This window comes from Lathamus discolor, chromosome 13 (assembly GCF_037157495.1).
Source record: "Lathamus discolor isolate bLatDis1 chromosome 13, bLatDis1.hap1, whole genome shotgun sequence".
In the NCBI taxonomy this organism is placed as follows: domain Eukaryota; kingdom Metazoa; phylum Chordata; class Aves; order Psittaciformes; family Psittacidae; genus Lathamus; species Lathamus discolor.
Window position 1 is genome coordinate 4,708,918 of NC_088896.1, and position 20,410 is coordinate 4,729,327.

The following is a 20,410-nucleotide window of genomic DNA, read 5'->3' on the forward strand; positions in this document are numbered from 1 at the left end:
TGTTACAGATTCTGACAATTAAAGTTTAGTAGTGTTAATGGAAATTTAAATTCTGTATTTAAATTTAGCATCATAAATAATGCATTGGATTTAAATATATATATTTTATATATTTTTTCCAGGTTTTGGAAGGTTTGAAAGAAGTTACCTTAATTTCCCCTGGAAATGTGAGCTTTGCAGAAGCCAGAAGAGATGCCCTCATAGCAATTGCAAAGTATGTTTATTATCTTGATTTTTTTTTCATCTCATTCTTTCTCTAGAAGTTCTCTCCTGTTCGTTGTGGTTTCTCTTGTGGGTCTGTAGCATGATTTCTGAAATCAGCTGCACTATGATGTACACGTTTTCAGGGCTGTGTGCATCTCCATTATTCAGTACATCTTTGAATTAGAGGATGATCACACACCTGAGGATGGAGTACAGCTCTGATGGTGGTGTGGGGGTTTTTACCGAATTAAGTGACTAGCTAGAGTGTATTTTGGAGTTCACCTTTCTCATGGGCTGCAATTTAGTGAACTGTAGTGAGGAAGAAGATGTTTTTTCTACTTTCCTAATAATGTGAAGAAGTTTGTTAAATTCAATGCACATTGCATTAGTCCTTTTCTCGCTTACTTCATTTAAGGAGAGTTCAGAAACTCAGTGGTTATTTAAACATGTTCCTTTTTGTAGTATTATAGATTATTTTAAATATCTGCTTTATCTGGTGAGTTTTTAGCCTTGGCAGTGTTCCTTTAAACCCGAACACAGATCAGAAATAAATCCTCAGGTCAAATATGACACAGAAGGCTCAAAAGTATTCTTTATCCTGTTTGTAGCAGATGTTACAGGTGGTTAGAATACTGTATGTCAGGGAATTTTATTAAGCAACAGAACAAAGCTGTGATCTTAATGTTTCTCCTTGCTAGTGCTGTGGTTTCTCCCACTTATTTTCTCTTCTTAAAGGGTTTGCCAGACAGCAGGTGTAAAGGGAGAAGGATCCCAGGAAGAATATGTCTGCAAAGATAACGTTGCTCAGATTTATGCTATTCTACTTAATGGCGTGACTGACTACACCACAGACAGCCGAGGAGATGTTGGAGGATGGTAAGATGCCTTACAAACTAAGACTTAACCACAGCTGTCATGTTTGCTGTCTAATTAAAAACTGATGTCTTTTCAAAACGTGTCAGAAATAGATAGCTCCAAGCTTTTGGAGATTTGGGTATACGTAGAAATACACTGGGGCAAGAGAAGTCGAAAGTGAAAAGAAGTCACAAGAATTTGTCTCTTGCCTGGAAGATGGGGATTATTGTGTTTTAAACTGAAGTTCAGCCTTGCTCTGGTTTTGTGGATGACGTTATTTTCTCTTAGTGAATATCAGGAATGTATTTGGTCATAAAAAGTACAGAGATTTTAAACTTCTGTTTCGTTGATGTAGCACGTTTACTCCTACTTTAACTCTCCTATTGTATGTTCGTGTTGTGGGGATTCTTTGCCAGGAGAGGGAGCAGTTGCATAACGTGTTAGTGACTAGTGACTGTCTGAGATGGATAAAACCCTTATGAACTGTGTTGGGCTGTTACTGATTCTTTTGTAAGTTTTGGGCTTACAAAAAGCCCAGTGATTTCATCTATGAGACTGCAATAATTAAATCATAAGTCTGTGGGAATGTGGCTACTACTGTGAAACCTATAGAATAGGGATAAGATAAAGTCTGTAGCAGTCGTATTTTTGTGACATCCGTCAGTCTTCATAGTTCTCTTAATATGTAAAGAATATTCAATATATGATATAGAATTCATCTGACTTCTCTGTAGTCTTTCAGTAACAGTGATTTGAAAAGGCAGTTTCTAAATTGATGAACTAAAGCACAATGGAGGCTTCTGTTGTTCTTCTGGTTTGTGTTTAATTTCTGAAGAAGCTGCAATTGGGGATGTTCCATGTACCTTTAGGGTACTTCACTGCAGTATTTACAGACATGTTGGAAAATTACACAGGATGAATGCTCCAGCCTACTTATATCAGCCTGAGTTAGTGTTTGTGTCTGTATTTTTCTTGATTTGTGTAACGATACCCAGCTTCTCAGCCTTGGCTGATAAAATTGTCACAGGACAGGAAAATAGCAGCAGAGGATAAGAAATCAGAGAAAAGTAGGTGTGTGTGGCATCTCATACTTAGAAGAGGAAATGAGGATGCAAACAAGTAAGGATAAAGAGCAGGTCATTAGAGCTCGCATAAGGGAAGAAGGATTCATGGTTTTCCCTCTCATCCTTACTCAGCTGTCAAAGAAGTGAGAGGGAGGTAAATGGGTCTCACTTGGACAATGTAGTAACACAAGGGAGAGACAGGTGTAGCTGAAGGAAAATGTAAAAGCAACCAAATAGGGTAGAGACTTAAAGAAAGGGAGGAGATACTAAGCTTTTTGCTTTCAAAAGTAGGCAAGATACTGAGGTAGATAAGAACCTAAGTATAATTAGATATTCAAGTTAACTTATTAGGTATTCAAGTTAACTTCCACATCTGACAGCTCTCATTTAGCACACCCCCCTTCCCCCACCCCCCGCCCCCCGTTTATCCTTCTGTCTATGTCTTAATTTAAAAACAAAACAAAACTCTACAAAGTGGAAAATTTCAAAGAAATCCTGAGGAAATTAAATTCCCAACACCCATTAAAATTCAAATGTGCTTTGAGCAGCAGATTCCTTTTAAGCTTCTTTGGCAATGCCAGCCAAAATCCAGGCAAGACACACGTAAATTAAAGGGGGAAGGGAAATCCTTTCTCATAGCAAACTGCAGGCTGCTAAGTACTTTTGTGGCCTCTCAAATATGTTTTCTTATTCTGTTTGTTCTAATCCATTGACTAAGATGGAAAGATAGGAGGAGAATTGCCATTGCTCTGGAGAGACCTTGTCTTTGGTGTGTAAGTTTTGTCTGTCTTCAATGGAATCGTGGGAAAGTTTAACCAACTTTACTTTCCATATGCAAACTTTGCATTGTTTGCTGGGACATGTCCAATCTGTCTACAGGTGTTAGACATGCGTATCTAATAGTCAGATACTGCATGAAAAACTAGGAAAACATACTTTGAAAGCTTGTCAAAGTCGTGTTAAGCTCCTTAGTCAAAAATGATGTAGTTTACCTTTTTTACCATTAAAACAAATGTCCCACCCAGGTTTTGGTTGCATAGACAACTGTTTACATCTGGCTTTGGAAATTAGGGTTATTTCTTTTCACAGCAGGCAGCTGTACCTTTTCTGATATTTCAATTTTATAATTATTACTGAGAAAGGTTGACGTTACCATGGGTTACTGGTGTGATAAATGTGTTGGTGCTGGTCTTCTGCAGGATCGTGTAACCACTTGAGTATCTGCCATGGTGTTGCCCATGTCTTAAGAAAGAAACTACTTTTAACAACTCCTGTATCGATAAGGCATGTGGCTTAAACCAAGTGTATTGCTATTAATTTTTGACATTACACTCTTATTTTTATATTGATATCATATTTAGACATTTTGAAGGCGGAAAATCTTCACCATACAGATAATATGCACTTCAAGCACAACTTAGTGTTACTTTAATCTTTTTCATAAAACTAATTATTATTTAGCGTAGAGATTGAAGCCATTCTAAGTTACAGGTTTTTTAATGTCAGAAATACTAAGCTTGAAAATCTACAAGAATACGGCAGTTCTGATAGTGCTTAAATCTCTTAATGTCAAAATACGGGTTGACTTTTTTAGAAGACGATAGGAAGGGGACAGAGCACTTAGGTTTAAGCACATCTACTTGTGCACTAAATATTACTCATCACTGTCAGTTCTAACCTTCTTTAAGAACAAACTTGATGACATCATGCCAGAATAAAAACTCAGATGGTGAGGCAGGGGCTTGCCTGGAAACTTGGATGATTGTTGTACCCTCAATGCAATGTGGGCTTCACTTCGTAGGCTTCGTGGTACAGTTGTGCACACTCCTCTTCCTCCCCAACACACAATAGCTGCTCTCAGAGGTCAACACTTTAATTATTTTGATTTTTTGCCTCTGTTTAACTTAACTGCTGATGTATTTCTTTAAATAAATACTGATAGAGCTGCTCTAACATACCTCTGTTTCAACAGGGTGCGTGAAGCTGCTATGAGAAGTTTAATGGAAGTGACGCTTCTCCTGGTTCAGAACGAAGCAGAGTTAATTGATGCCGACATGTATGCAACTTGTACTGGTTTTGTGTCTTATCTTATAATTACATTCCAGTCCACACAGGAAAGCCTTTCTTATATACTGTATCCTTAGGTGGTGAGGCACTGCAGAGGTTGCCTGGAGAATTTGTGGCCGCCCTATCCCTGGCAGTGTTCAAGGCCAGGTTGGACAGGGCTTGGAGCAACCTGCCCTAGAGGAAGGTGTCCTTGCCTGTGGCAGGAGTTGGAACTGGATGAGCTTTAAGGCCCATTCCAACCCAAACCATTCTATGATTCGTTTATTGAGTGAAACAGAACTTTTGATAGAAGTGCATCAACCGTAATCCCATACAGATGCTGAGAATATTGTATCTGTTTTTCAGAGAGACTGACCCTGTTCAGAGAAACTGGGGGCAGTTTTGCCTCTGAAGTCCAGGGCATCAGTGTGATTTGGTCTATACTTGCCACCTCTGTGGAGCCTGCTAGTATTGTTCAGTTAAATCGAAAGCAAACTTGCCCTCTTACCCAGAGCATCACATCATTCATTTGGAATGTGAAAAAATGTACTGTCTTCTTTGCAGAATTATTAGTAAGGCAATACAGAGGAAGGTATTTTACACTGAGCTTTAGATTTTTAATTTCATGATAAAATTAAAGCAAGCAATCGGAGCCATTTCTCAGGGGCTTCCTACTGCTGGTCTACTGCAGACATAGATAACTCACATGAAACTTAGGAAAGCATTCCTGCCAGCTGGATCACACTTTCTAAATATTCTGGGGTTTGCTGTAATTGAAGGAGCTCCAGCTGGTTTTACTATCATTAGTTGTCCTTTCTGAAGGTGTAAAGGTCCTTGTGGAATACAGTATTGTAGCTGATAGTTTAGTTATGAATGTAGGCAAAACAGGATATTGTAAAAAGCTAGCCAGTGCTGAAGAAGCGATTCATTTGGGATGTGTGAGATTTGGGACAGACCTTGTCCTCTGCTGCGTGTGCAGTTTTCTACTTGAAAATGTGCTTTTCTCAAGGTTCCTGCTCTATTTCCATCTTAAATGTAGCAGTTCGTCCAAAGCTCAAAGCAACTTCTTATCTTTTTGGATGAAAGGTAGTATGTGAATATCAACAATTTGTTGTATGATGGCTATGGAAGTTAAAGCTTTAAAGATTGTCACCATGTTGATGTCTTAAACCTCTTGTACATTCATTATGAAGAGTTGAACCAAAGTGCTTTCATAGCAGGATATTTGTTTTAACGTTGAAGCAGTTGAAATTTAGATACACAGTTTACTGGTTACATTATAGATTTGTTTTCTTCGCAGCTGCAAACAGATTATGTGCTGTGTGGCTCAACGGTCAGCTGAAAAGATAGATAAATTCCGAGCTCATGCAGGATCTGTGTTCCTTGCTCTCTTACACTTTGACCATCCTCCAATTCCACACATACCTCATCGAGAAGAGCTAGAAAGGATATTTCCAAGGTAATGTATTGAAAAACGTATCGTAAAACAGTGAAAGTAAAAGATGCATGCACCTAATAAGATAAATTATATCTAACTCTAGCAACCTAATATGCCTAAATGGCTAATACATGTGTTGAGGAATATCTGGTGGTGTTTGTCAGAATCTCATTGAAGTGCGCAATCAATAACCATTAATATGTAAAATATTCCAAAGAAGAATTTACACTGTAAGGTCCTGTTAAAAACCATGATTTCCTAAGGAGATGATAGGTCTTACATGGTCATGCTGCCTAATTCTTTTGCTGCATCAGCCTCAGTAATTTGTGAACCCATCAGCCAATTATGTGCTGGATTGTAGAGATCATGGCAGTAGTAGATGGGAGACCATTGGTGAAATGGAACTGCTGGGAGCTGTGTTTTGGTAATCCTGTTCATGAAATGAACATGTTCTTGAAATGGCAGGTTTATAATCTCGTTTTCTCTTCATAATGCGAGAGTTGGAATTTATTAGCAGGCAACCTTCCTCATCCTCCTGGAAAATGTTGATTGATCATAATGATAATTGTAATGAATCGTGTTATTTTAACCACACTCTAGTTGCAGTACTTTTCCAAGATGATATTTGTAGTTAAAGCAGGAGTGAGAGAGCAACTGATTGCTGAATGGTGATAATAATACCTGTTTGGGATAGGAAACATCCAACTTTGTGTTCCCTTTCTGTTTGTTCAGCAGAATCTGAACCTCCTGTAATTCAAAAAGCCCTGTTTGCTGGGCTGCTGATTGATGTGTGATGGGGATGTGTGTCAGCCTCTCCTGGGATAAGTCTGCCTTTGCATCAGTGGTTGACTAGCTGTTGATGGCAGAGAAGTCAGGAAGGAATGCAAGCAGGAGAACTTGTTTTCTTGGTGTAGAGAAAAGTACATATGAAAAAGAAACTGTGGTTCAAAGGAATAAGGACTTGAAGACTGCTTCAGTTCACTGGCAGTGGGTGAAGTTTTTGCATTTTCCCCATATGCTTAAAGACCAATGATTAATTTGATTTTTAGGTAGTTCAGAGACTTTCTTCACTGATGTGCTGCTTGAGGATGAGGAGCTATCATAGGAATATATGGGGAAGAAAGGGAGTGCACGCAGCCAAGATTATTTTTTCCTTCCCCTTTCCCCAGGTCTGAGAAAGAGACTCTGAACTGGAATGCTGCATCAGAAGCTTTCCCTCGAATCACCCAGCTTTTGGCGTTGCCAGCATACCAATACTCTGTGCTTCTGGGTCTCTCTGTGTCTGTTGGTGGATTGACAGAGACAACGGTAAGAAGGCAGCGTGGCTTTCCTGCTGGGTAGGAGAATGCATTTACTGATAAATTGTGGACTAAAATGTAATAGACTGAAGTCTGTCACAGTGACCGCAGATAGCTGTTTCTGTGAGCGTTTCAGATGTGAGAGTTTTAAAAGAAACCAAATCATACTTTTAAACCTGATGGGCTTTATATTTTTGATCTTTAAAAGTACTATTTTCTTGACTTACTGGGCACTTTGTTACCTATTTCCTGGCCTAATAGAACCTGACCCTGTTGGCTCAGTCGGCTCTTAGGTTTATTTGCTCACCCACTCTTCCAAGCTGTTAGCAGAGGAAGAGTGTTCAACTGAATGCTGTGGCTAAACACAAAGTGATTGCTCTTTTTAAGTGAGGTGAATGCCTTGATGTTTTCATTTGTAACCTGATGTGAGGTCTTAACTGTCAGTTGTCCATATGTGTTAACAGTATGTTCAGGGTTTTTCATTTTGACTTTCTACCAGAGAGATGCCAGAACTTACATTACAAAGAAATGTCATTCAAATGTCTGATTCCTCTGAGCTTTGCAATCTCTGTTTCATTCTTCTGTGCATGAACACCGTCTCTCTCACTGGGTTTGGTAGTCTGTCACACTGCCAAAATGTTCCAGACTTTATGATAATTTTACTGTATCCTCCTGTCCTTCTATTACAACTTGTGTCGCTGGTTTCAGAATTCCTGGTTTCAAGGCATTTGGCTTCTCACTTTTTTGTTATTTGGCGTAGCCAAAGATGTAGCGTATGTGAAAACAGCTATTGGGGTAAGGACACGGTTCAATATGATGCTACAGACAAGTAACAGAATATTCTGTCAGTGAAAGCTTTAAATCACTGTGGTCCTTTAACAGGAGGTCATGAATCAGCACCCCAACAGTGTTTAAGAGTGTTTCTAATTAAGAATACTGTCTCTCATTAAAAAAAGCTGGTAGAAAAGTGGTAAGTGTCGGGGAAACAGCGTTCTTGTGGAGAGAGAACAGCTCCTGCTGGGTTCACAGAAGGAAGGAGGTAATCATTTCAAGCTTGTCTCCCATGGCTTCCACTTTTCAGTCTTACAATGAACTGTTGAGAATATGCCTGAATGATGGGTTTTGCCTGGTGCCATGGGTTCTTTGTGATCAAGAGATGTCCGTATGCCTTTGGGTTTAGTGTAGCTGGGAATTTGGTGTGTGTATTTAAAACAATTTGGAGAATGTTAATGTTTCTAAAAAGGGAGCTAATTATATAGCTCCAGCTATTTTAGACCTTTGCAAGCATGTGCTTATTGGTTCGTGACCATAATTATCGGAGAGACAGTGTAACTCTTAACAGATTTTTTTAATAGCAGGCATGTACAAGAAATTCAGCTTTTAATCAAACACAGTTCATTATAGGAGGCTCCACCAAAGCCAAAGTTATTCGTGTACGTATAAAAAGGGAGGAAGGCTGTGGAGAAACAGAGGTTCTGATTGCTAACGAGGGCAGAGGAAAACCCTTACTCACCAGTTTAATGTCTTTTAGTTTTTCTCAAAGTTGTGGTTGTGCTTGGTTTTGAGAAGTGTGAACAGTTCCGTTCCTCCCAGCTCCCTTCCCTCGTTACCGGCTGCCAGGGTATGCGAGGGAAACCTTCTGTCCTGCTTCCAGAACACGAGTTTGAGATGTTAACTTTCTGTGACCCTGCGTTTTCCTTTAGCGTTAAAGGCTCGTTCCGGTTAAAATATTCTCAGGGGCTTTGGCTTTCGAAAGAAGATGACCTCATCCTCTTTTGAGCCAGATAGGAGTGCAGGGGAGGCTCAAAGTATAGGATATTTGCACTTGGGATTATACAGTGTGCGGTGAATTACGTTTAATATTTAAAAGTGAAATATAAATTAGAATTGCTGTGTATTAGAATGACTTGCGTTTCAGGCTGTTGTATCAAAGTCTGTAGTGTTCTTTGCTAAGTATCCAGGGACTGATTTAAAATATTACTAGAAAATTTTAAGATCTGTTGTATTACATCCATATGAAAGAAGTGGATTTTTTAAGCCTCCAATACGGGAAAATGATCATTCAGATACGTGTTCTTGCAGTAACCTGGGTGTGTTCCTGTGATCTGTCACTTACAAAATATATACATGCATACACACATGGACATAGAAGAGTCTTGTATACCGCAAGATAATCTGAGTTCAAATGTCTTTAAGTCATCTCATGCAATTAGTAGGAGAAAGGCTTCATTGTAATCCAGCGGTCAGTGGCTATTTTTCCATAGTTAAAATCGCTCTGCAGTATATTTAGCAAGAGTAGTTCTTTGTTCTGCTTTTTAAAGAGATTTTCTGACATGAGCTGTGTGGGGTATCTCAGAAACACTTTGGTGGCAGCATGGTTGCTGAAAGAATCGCAGCTCCAGCATTTGAAGTAATCTGGAAAAACAGAAGATGTCATTCCCTCTGGGGTTTGGCATTCTGCTGCATCGCCTTGGTTCAAAGGGCACTTTCTCTGTGTAAAAGAATCTTCTAATTATATATGTGGCCCACAGTGATGCAGATTTCTTATGGCTGCATAAAACCCCCTCTCAGTATATGGAGATCAGAACAAGACAATGGGGTTCTTTCTCCAGTTCCCAAACCCTGGAGTTTCAGGGTCACCATATAATTTTGATGTAATTTCATTATTGTCGAACATTACATTACATTTGGAACTTTGTTAAAGCACAGAATGTCCTGTGAGGTCCCCTCACCCCAGAGAGCGAAAATTACATTTTAAAACGTTACAGAAATTTAAAGTAACTCCTTTTTTTTTTTCTTTTCCCCACAAAAAAAGCAGCAAAATTGGAAGTTTTCTCCCAGGCCAGTACCGGGGTTCCAAGATGAGATTATGATATTCCTCCTTCCTATGAAATATCACCGACTGGAGCCTTAGGGTTACTGGCCTCCAAAGATTGATTTATTAAAAGGAACGTTGCAAGTACAACAATGGAGACATGGTTTCACTTGTGCTAAAACTCCAGTGATACGCAGTTGTTTCTGAAGTGACTGGGAAAGCAGGCTACTGCCACTGCAGGGCTGTAAATGTGTCAGGATTAGGAATGATCCAGACCCAGCGTTATTTATTGAGCGTAACATGGTTTCGTCTGCACGTGTTGCAGGAATGTTCTGATGCTGTCGGTGGGTCTTGCTCTGCTGAAATGCTTTTATGAAAACTGGAGCCTTTAGCAATTAGCTGCACATCTGATTTTGGCCAGGCTTTCCCAGTAGTTACTCACTTGACTTTCATTTGGGGTGCATTACGTGCAGCAGACTGAATTTTGTTGTGATACCTGGGCTCCGAGGAGACTGGCCTGATGGGAGGCGGAGAACCACTGGGGTTGTGTCCTTAGGACTTGAATTTTATCATCAGATGAATGGTCCCTTTGAACACTGTTTGCCTTATCGTGTGTTCCCTGTCACTGAAGTATCTACTATTAGCTTGAATGATGAGAGAGTCAAGCCTTGGCAAACCCTGCTTTTACTGTGTTTAATAAGAACAAGGTCATTCTCAGGCCTCCTCTTAAATTCTTATCCAAAGTTGTCCCAGTTCCAACCCATTAACCTCCTAATTTCCTTTCCCAGTCCTTGTGGAACCCCAGGGAAAGGTAAATGTCACACATTTGATGTAGTGTGAATTCTGTGTTCTGCATAGATGAGGAAGAAATTTGGAAATGCTCTTCTCTGCAAATAGTCCTGAGCAGTTAAGGGCATAGCTCAGATAATTGTCCTCGGGTTATCTGGGAAATGAAGTGTTCTCCTGAGGAGGACATGCGGGTTTAACCTGTTCATCTCATGGCACCTTGTTATGTTGGAGTTCCTTCCGGTAAAGTTCTTACGGTCTATGCTGACGATTTGGAAAACCTTCCATTTTTCAGTCTCCGAAGCAGCTGTGTGATGGTTTATCCACACCTTGCAGTTTAATTACTTCCTAATGAAGAAATGCTGTCTTCGTCATAGAGTTTTTCTGATTATTGTGCTACTCCCTCTTGGTTTAACCCAGCATTGGAGCCTCCTATGTGCAGTTATGCTTGCCCTTTCCTTTCGTGCCCATTCTTGCCCTTTCAGTCATTGGGATCCGCAGGAAAAGCATCGAGTAATTAAGCTTTTTTCAGAAAATGGTGTGAGATCCGTAGGGAAGTTTAAAAAATAGAGAAAATTACCCGGTTAACCTCTTTCTTCCTGAGACTTGACTTGGATGTAACCTTACTTCTGCTTATGATTGCTCTCTGCTAGTGTAAGGCAGTGGTCTTGAATGCACAGATTGTTTTAGAGGGCAGCGTACAGCAATTAATCAGGTTTCAGATTTTCAGGAAATCTTTCGTTCTTACCATCGTATTTCCTGTGAAGACCTTTCAGTGTGAAGGGGCCGGTTTATGCTCAGCGTACAAGGAAAGGACCAGCGTTAGTTTTGGCATATGGAAGAACCTCACTCAGTTCAGCTCAGTACTTCAGGTTAGCACAGCTGGCTTCTACGAGTGTTTTAAAGACTTTTCACTGAGATTTGGCTGCCGTTTTGCAATGCAGAATAACTGAATCATTCCTTTACGTTGCTTTACCTCTTTAAAGAAGTATTTCTGCTTCTGCGTTGCCCAGGATGTGTCACTATAGAACAAGTCGTTAAAACCACAGACTCTGCTGGGTTGTGTACAAGTAGGCTGAAACTTTTGGAAGCTACTTCAGAGCTTTGATTCAGGGCTAAAACATTTCTTGTTCTGTTGTGCTGATACACCCAAAACTCACAAAAGTGAGGTAAAATGTTTAAATAGAGGTTGTTCTCTCTTGTTTTCAGGCAGACAGACACTTGCTACACTGCGCATACCAATCTAACATTGTTTTTCTTGATAAAAGTCAGTCTTCTGAGGGAGCTGATTGCACTTTTGAATGAGCTATCAAAATGATAGTATGAGCTTCAGAAAGACAATCTCCACTGACGGAGCAGGCTTGCTTACTGGTTACAGCCCCCTCTTGACTCAACAGAGAATGGTTTAACACTTGGGACCAAAACTGAAAGAAGTCTGTGCTTCGAAACTGCTCTGCCCCACCTGCCCTTCCCACAGTCCCCTTCATGTAAGCCAGTTTCTTATGGGAAAGACTTGGCCAAGCCACAGGAGGATGGATAATCCTTCACATCAGTGTCAAGAAAATGCAGCAATCTGATGATGTTTATCCTTGATACAGCGTTTTCCTTTGAGGGGTAGTTCTTATAACAAAAAAACCCACCCAAATTCTTATCCTCAAGGGAAGTGAACTAATATTTTAAAAGATGAGCCTGGAAACTAAAATTCCACCTCTCCCAGAAATGGAAAGCCTTAGCAGTAGTAGCGATGTTTGTATAGTCCTTGTCCTGCAGCTCAAGGGTGTACTGTAAGCCTCCTGGACCATGGATCCTGCTTGATAGGTGGATCCCACGAGAAAGAGGGGCTCCGTGGAGGTCCCACACTGCAGCTCCAGGAGTGGGGATGCCACTGGCTGGTGCCTGTGGGGCCGTGGTTCCTGCAGAGCTGGGCTCACCCCTGCAGGGAGGTGCTGAGCCAAGGCCTGCCGTGTTTGCAGGGTGGTGTTACCCAGAGGGATGCTTCCAGCTGATCCTTGGGCACAGGCATTAAAACCCCCTCCATCTTTCTGAAGCAGCTGACGAACATTACCAAGTTAAACCAAGAGTCATTACTTCTGAGTTGGTTTTCATTTCTAACCTGGGTAGTGGTTGGTGTGGCCTGTACCAAGTGCCCAAGAGCTTGTCTGCAGTGTTCAGTTGTTTAATAAATATTACCTCTTGAACTTCTTGTGTACTCTTTCACAGCCATAACAATATTACTGTTTGAAGTAAAGCAGGATAATCACAGCGGTCTGGGGATGTTTTACTTTGAGAGAAAGAAAATAACAAACCTTTAATGTGGTCCCTTTTCTTGCAATGGCAAAACGTAAAAAAGGAAGGAAAGCCCTTCCTTGAGAAGGGATTAATGAACGTGAAATAGCCACATTCCTGTCAGATATTGAATTATGTACTTGGCTGCTGTTGGAAGTGTGTGTTCCAGTGCAGGTCTACACCTCCGGCAATGAGGGACAAGCATAACTGTACAGTGGGGTTTGTTCCCTGTCCCTGCATCTGAGGTTCCTTCTCTTGCAGCTCAGATACTCTGCCCAGAGCCTTTTTGACTACATGAAGAAAATCCAGAATGATTCCAGCGCTTTGGAGAGTTTTTGTGAAACGCTGCTCAAGGTCTTTGAGGACAACCTGCGGAACGACCGGTAATGGTTTCCTTGTGCTGTTCATTTCTAGCAGCAGGACAGTTTGAAATCAGATGCATGGCACGTCTTTTACTAGGCCTAGATGAAGCATGCCTGAGCCTTGTTAAACGTGCTTTACTCCATCAGTTTGGTACAACTGTACCTTTGGTAAAACCTATAGCAAAGGACTGGTGTAGAATATTTTGCATTTACTGTCACATTATCATGCATAATGTGATAAACACCAGGTTTTATATAGTGCAGTATTGGGGTTATATATTGCTGCATACTTTTCAGTGTAGTCCTGTCTGCATTTCCTTTAGGTAGAGTTCTTTCACAAGTACTTGAAGGAAGTATCATTTTCTTGTGAAGATTTTTCTTTAAAGGTGACTTCTTCAGCAAAATGAGATTAATTTCTCTAAGCCTCACTTATCCAATATAGGACAAGGGGTAACAGGTTCAAACTTAAACAGGGGAAGTTTAGATTGGATATAAGGAAGAAGTTCTTTCCTGTTAGGGTGGTGAGGCACTGGAATGGGTTGCCCAGGGAGGTTGTGAGTGCTCCATCCCTGGCAGTGTTCAAGGCCAGGTTGGACAGAGCCTTGGGTGGGATGGTTCAGTGTGAGGTGTCCCTGCCCATGGCAGGGGTTGGAACTGGATGATCTCAAGGTCCTTTCCAACCCAACCCATTCTGTGATTCTAATATGTGCAAAATAGAAAATATCCCCTACTGTGAAAAAACCCCACAATTATTAACAGGATTTTCAGATCTATTCTGTTCCTTTTCTCATTTGTTGAAACAGAAAACACGACCACAGTTAATGCAGCTGACACATTGTGTGTCGGTTCATTTGGTAATTGCCCGCTGTAACTGCTGATAGGTTTTGTGCAATGTGTTGTTTCTATCCTAGAAAATAAATCACTTGTTTTCTACTACCGTGAATTGTGTTTTCAGGACTCTGCAAGTTGAAACCAGGCGTGTTGTAAATCAGGTGTTTTCCTTCTGGCTCTAACAGAACGTCCCCCTCTCAGCCAAGGAGGATGGTTTAGCCAACACAGAACTCCCCAAGCAACCTTCCCCTGTCTAAATTAGGGTTCTAATTTAAATATGTGTAGGTAGATAGGAAGTTTCTTTGCTTCTCATTAAAACAGTGTATATATGTATGCCAGGAAGTGCATTTACATTGTTAAATGATCTTCTTTCATCAGGGTGTCTGTACCTCTCCTGACAATGCTGGACCAAATGCTGGCAAATGGCTGTTTCGACACCTTTACCATGCAAGAGAAGTAAGTTGCTGAAAGTCTTTTCTGTGTGTTTTCCACCATACAACAGGCCTCTTAAGTCTTACAGTGCTGCTGAACTGCCCTAGATGTGGGTCCGCGGGACTCCAGGGATGAGTGTACATGGCTCTGGTGATGTAACTTTTTGCAGATGTTTCAGAGGAGAATGGTTTTAATTCCAGTAATATGAAGATACATTCCACAGACCCTGTCAGGCAGCATCGGGGCACATGTAGTGGTGCTTGCAGAATTGTACAGTGTAAATCCTACAAGCACTTGTACTGGTTTTGGAGTCTGTTGATTCAAGAATTGCTCACAGCAAATAGATCTGAAAAGCCTTATGGATCTAAAGGTTTTAATTGAGTCTGCTCTTGTTTTGAAGTATTTAGATAATCTCTTTTAACTGAGTGAGAGTTTACGATTAGTCAGATACTCACACATAGAATGAATAGTGCTTGTTCAGTTTGGTGATCATGCCGGTGATCTGGGATTTCCACACAGGCTCCAGCCTTCCCTGAGGGGAGAATGATAGATTATGGGTAGAAATCCCAGGAAGAGTCTGTCTCCCACATCATGGGGCGCTGGACAGAGAGCATGTGGTAGCATCAGTGTGTTTGCTGTGCCAGTGAGACTCAGGCTCAGTCCTGTGGTGCCATTGTAAAGCTTTATGGAAAAGGCCTGAAATAAAACCTAGAGGGGAGAGAAGAGGGGGATAAGATTTTGAAGGTGATCCAAGCATATTTTTGATGAAAAGGCACCTGCTGCTCTGGAATGTGTGCTTTACAGTTAAACAGTGGTAAGAGGGATGAGGTGTTTTTAAAAGCAGGCTTACTGTTTGTGAGCAGCTTTCCTACTGCTTCTTTTCTGCTGTAAACTTCTTGTCACATAGCAAATGAAAAGCCTTTTGGAGAACCTAGGAATGAAAGATTGGCATTCCTTGAGGTCTTAGTTTCCATCTCATTGCCTTCCCTTATTTTTTTACTAGTGGGCTGAGTGGAGTTTCAGCAAGGGGTAGTGTGCACTATCCTTGACCTTTCTTCCTAATAAAACATCAGCAGTCCAGAGCAGGTAATATCCTACACTGCTTAATTTAAGCAGGATCGGAGCAACCTGGTCCAGTGGAAGGTGTCCCTGCTTATTGTAGGGGGTTGGAACTAGAAGAGCTTTAAAGGTCCCATCCACCTCAAACCATTCTGTGATTCTGTGACTAATAGCTTTTGGCTGGATTAGTTTGACACTCGTTCAGAGCTCGCTGCTCCAGTTAAAGCAGATTGCCACTTGGTGTCACTCCTGCCCTGCAGAGAATGTGACCTGCGGGGCGTTTTCCTGCCTCTTCCACCTCCCAGCTCCTCAAGTTCAGAATATGCAGCTTGACATCTCTGGCATGGTTCTGTAGGTGGATTTCAGCGCTGGTGGAGCTCTCTGCAGGGCTGGTGTCTTGTGATCTTAGTGCAGGAGGGTGAGTGAACCCCTGGGTGTTTCTTCTCAGCTGTCATACGTTGAGTGCTCATGTTTAGATTGATGCGTGGTGCATGGGTCATTTCTCTGCCAGGGTCCTGCTGAACCTGCCAGTGGGGAAGTGAAGTGCAGGGTAAATACCTGCCCTGTGGGGTTTGAAATGAATCAGCATCAGTATCACAAGTCTCTCAGAAGCAGCTTCTCTTTGTTGTGCTTGGCTTAGTTTAAGTCTGCAGTATGGAAAGCTAAGCTCTTCCTGCCATTTTTAAGGCTGTTACTTCCTGTTCATCTTAAGTTGGCTTAAACCTGCGTGTCCAGCATGGAAGTCTCCCCCTCCTGTGAACTGGCAGGAATGGTTTGTATTGCTACGTGATGAATGGCATTAGGGAACTGTTCCAGGTTAAAAATACCCTGTAAAACTCAGCTTGAGGTCGTTCCTCGATCTGTTCTGCTGTGTGCTCACAAACTGTGCCAGAATAAGGTGGGAAGCAGAGGGAGGGAAGGGAGGGAAACCATTTCTCTTGGCAGCAGGGCAGGTGTCCGCTGGCACAAAGTGGCTGTGAAACTGCAGCATCATTCACATCCTGCTTCCTCCCTGCCCCATGTGCCCTCCTGCCCAAATGGGGCCATAGAGCTCAGCTGAAATGGGATTTCTTCTCTGTGGTGGCATGACCCAAACCCTCCCTGTTTCACCTCAAGGTACATGGTGAATATTCGGAGCCGTATTCATAATTATGTAGGGACTGTGAATTGATCAGAGAATGGAAACCACCTGCAAAACTGGCACTGGGTGATTGTTTTCTGGTTACAGCTCCTGTGGCTGCAGGGAGATTGATAGCTCCTGAGGAACTATGGTAAGATTAGCGTACCACAGAGCTCCAGGGGAACAGAATAGCCTGTGAATGGCAGTTCAGGATCTAATGCTTTCTGGAGTAATAAGTAAAAGCACGGAGTCTGATTCTTCTGTGTATATATGAAGCATCCATGCATTGTGTATGTATCACATTTTTCTGGTGCTCTTCCAGTGTTTCAGGAAGGTCTGTGTCCCACTGAGCTCCAGCTGAAGATTTCTATGTACTGCTATGCATTATGCGTTGTGTGTGTTCCCTGTGAGGGTGCTGAGGCGCTGGCACAGGGTGCCCAGAGAAGCTGTGGCTGCCCCATCCCTGGCAGTGCTCAAGGCCAGGTTGGACACAGGGGCTTGGAGCAAACTGCTCCAGTGGAAGGGGTCCTGCCCGTGGCAGGGGTTGGAGCTGGAGGAGCTTTAAGGTCCCTTCCAACACAAACCAGGCTGGGGTTCTGTGATTCCTCTGTTTACTGAACATGGGCTTCTTTAGAGCAGTTCTGCTGCTCTTACATTACGCACCCAGCAGCAGAGCCTGGCAGAGGTTGGGTTTCCCGGCCACCCCGGGCGGTGTGAGCCAAGCCAAGCTGCTCACCTTCAGGGGAACAAAGCCTTCCCCTTGCTGCAGCCCCGCGTGTGCCCAGTTCACATCATGTGAAGGCTTTAGGCTGATCCCTTCTCCCCAGATGCCGACTGTTCCTGCTGGCGCTGTGCCCACACAGGAGAAGGAATTTTCCCAATTTCCTTTCAAGAGGCCAAGCTGTTTGAGTCATCTGAGATCACTCATAGGTTAGGTTTAGTTATTGCAAATGTGAAATTGGCAAGTGACAGAAAGTGCATCTGTTTTAAGCACTAAATGCTGCACACGAGGTTACGTGTATTAAATTTATTCCAGATGCTTTTGTTGAAATTGGTCTCTTTGTTGCTGCACTTCCCAGCGATATCCCTGTTGTTCAACCAGGTTAAATCTCACCTAATTCACTGCATTGCTGTTGTTCAGTGGTGAAAGCCAGGCATGTGCTCAGGTATTGTGAGCAGTTGTCTATACAATGTCTTTGTGTAACTGAGGGTGGGAAGAGGAGAAATTTCACCAAGGTAAGAGAACGCATTCATTCTCTTGGTATGAGGCGAGCAGGTCCCTGGTGCACACAGACAAACCGAGGTGTGGGCACACACAGACTCATTCATGCAGGTGTCTGTCATCCTCATCACACATCTTCTCTGTGCATGTGTCCCGTGCTTGTCATGCTCCACAGAATGTGGTAGCGGGGCTGACAGGACCATGGGCAGTGCATGGCGAGGAACCTGCTCTTGCAGCATCTGACAGAGGTGTTTTAAATCTGCCCCCACAGAGGGTTTGGTCCTGGAAGCCACTCTTGGCTCTGATCATTTCTTACGAAGCCCCAGTATCAACACTGAAACCTTGGTAATTTAACACACTTTTTCAGTGGGGTTTCTGGACAATATTTATGGCTGTAGACAGCGTTCTTTAGCTTAGTGGGTCCATGCCTTGTTGCTCAGGGGGTTTTTAACCAAGTCAATCTTTGCCAGTATTTTGGTTTTTGTTCCAAGTAATTAAAAAGCAGCAGCTCTTGTTAGGGAAGCTGTATGTAAAAGGCGCACTAAGGTCACAAAACATCTTGTCATTCCTATAAACAGCTTGTTTTAAACGTTCCTTTTTTCCAGCTGGTTATGCTGCACACCTCTCTGGAGCAGTTTTCCTCCACAGCTTTGAATCACAGTAGCAGCAAATGCCTGTTACTATTTTTGCTTTCTGCTTTCCATGCACAATACAGAGAGCTTTCCAAAATACGCAGCCTAGAAGTTAATCATGCTGCTAGACAAATAGGAAATAGTTTCTTTTGCATCTACGGCACTTCAGCTTTGAGTGTAGCAAGTAAAAGATTAAACCATTTGAACTGAAATGAAAGCAATATTCCCTCCTTACGTCTCTTTAATAGCTCCTTGGAATATCCTAACAATGCTTGTGTTTGTACGAGTGTCTGGGAAAACGCTGTGGGAATCACCCTTCCCAGGCAGTGTGGAAAGAGAAAAGAGTTTGTTCAACATATTTAAAGATGGTTTCGTGGCTCAGATACGTAACGGGGGTGCGAGCCCTGTGTTTAATTGCGTTGTCTGGCATCACTGAAGGAATTCGGGCAGTGAAATGGTCGAGTGTTCAAGAACAGCATTTATCGCCTTTTAGGTAAAGTTTGGTGGAAGCCCTTAGGGACCGCCCTGCGCCCCACAGTGACACACAGACTAAATGACCTCTATTTGGCTATGTCTTGTAATTCCGGACGTGGTATTCCTGATCCTACCAGGCTCTGTTGAAAACACAAGCCATGGCTAGCCAGGTATCCTGGATCCACTGGGTCGGTTTGGGTAAATGGAGTTCAGTCCTCAGCATGCAGGTTGTAGCAATGGAAATAGGCCAATAATTAATGCTAATCCCTTCCCTGTTAAAACCCCAAAACACCCAGGGAGGTGGTAGCCAGACTTGCCTGTGGCTCTACCAAAGGCCAGCCTGATACTGTGCTGTTGTGGAGGAAGCACTCCCTGCTCTGCACAGTATTTCCTCACGTTTGAATGTTAATTTGGCACCTTTACAATCATTAAGTGTGTTTGAAATCCTACTGGAACTGATTGTTCATCTCTTCTTCCTTCCCATTTTCAGCCATCCCTTTCCAGTGAAGTTATTTACCCTTTGTAAAGAAGAGATCAAGCGATCCAAAGACATCCGGAAGCTTCGCTCCAGCATAGGAGTGTGAGTTGATGAACTAAAGTAATCTTTGCTCTGCTTGTAAGAAGTGAAGAGAATTTAAATTACCAGATAGAAGAGCTGGATCTATTTCATGTGAAATGTAAACGAAAAAAGCCCACAAAGACACATAATAGAAGGCTGTGAGAGCTTCCTGTACTTGTTTAACGGGGGTTAAACACATCTAGCTCCAGGGTAAAAGCCCTCGGTCCAGGTAGCAGAGGAGGCAGCACCACGGTTCACTGGGAGACTTCTCCACCGGCAAAGCCTGCCCTGTGCTTCGGTGTCGACGTGACGCTGGTTCACGTGCGGGTCCCAGCACGCCCTCAGTGCTGCCCATCAGCAGGCAAACCATGTTTGCTCTTGGCACAGCGAGTGGCACCTCAGGAGCCCTCCGGGAGCTCAGCACAGGTACCTGTGTTTGCTTTCCCACAGCACTTGGAACCGAGATCTCCTGGGCACTGCAGAGCATCCCCTCCCTGTTCTCAGATCCACCTCTTCCTTCTCACCCCCAAATTGCACTTCTGCAGGTCCAGCTCAAGGTCTGTTTTCTTCCTTGTGTTTTCTAGGTTTTGTGGCCTGATTCAGTTTCAAGGAGACATGAGAGAGAAAGTTTTCTTTCAGTTGTTTCTCCTCCTTTGCCATCCATTTCCTGTAGTAAGTACTGAAGACACTGCGTACTGTCAACTCTATTGTTTAAAATACTTCACACATAAAAAAATAATTTGCATTAAAGCAGCATTCTTTGTAATGGATATTAGTGCATACAATAGGTTTTATTTCTCAAGGCTCTGCTATCTGCAGTGCTGCCACCTGAAACAGGCTGCTGGATACCTGCAGCATACCTGGCTGCTCCATAGGTTCTGCTTTTCCACCTCTGGAAAATAAGCAATTCAGGTGCCTAAGTCATTT

The 20,410-nt window shown here is 42.5% G+C and overlaps 1 protein-coding gene across 1 annotated transcript in view; it reads left to right on the plus strand.

Moving 5' to 3' along the window:
- The window catches only part of TBCD (tubulin folding cofactor D), a 123,445-nt gene that overhangs the window by 94,906 nt on the left and 8,129 nt on the right, over positions 1-20,410 (plus strand). Inside the window, exons 29-37 of the mRNA XM_065693733.1 lie at positions 123-214; positions 940-1,080; positions 4,096-4,179; positions 5,470-5,628; positions 6,777-6,915; positions 13,054-13,175; positions 14,364-14,441; positions 19,415-19,504; positions 20,068-20,155. Of these exons, the coding sequence (XP_065549805.1) occupies positions 123-214; positions 940-1,080; positions 4,096-4,179; positions 5,470-5,628; positions 6,777-6,915; positions 13,054-13,175; positions 14,364-14,441; positions 19,415-19,504; positions 20,068-20,155 (993 nt within the window). The remainder of the gene's footprint in view (positions 1-122; positions 215-939; positions 1,081-4,095; positions 4,180-5,469; positions 5,629-6,776; positions 6,916-13,053; positions 13,176-14,363; positions 14,442-19,414; positions 19,505-20,067; positions 20,156-20,410) is intronic.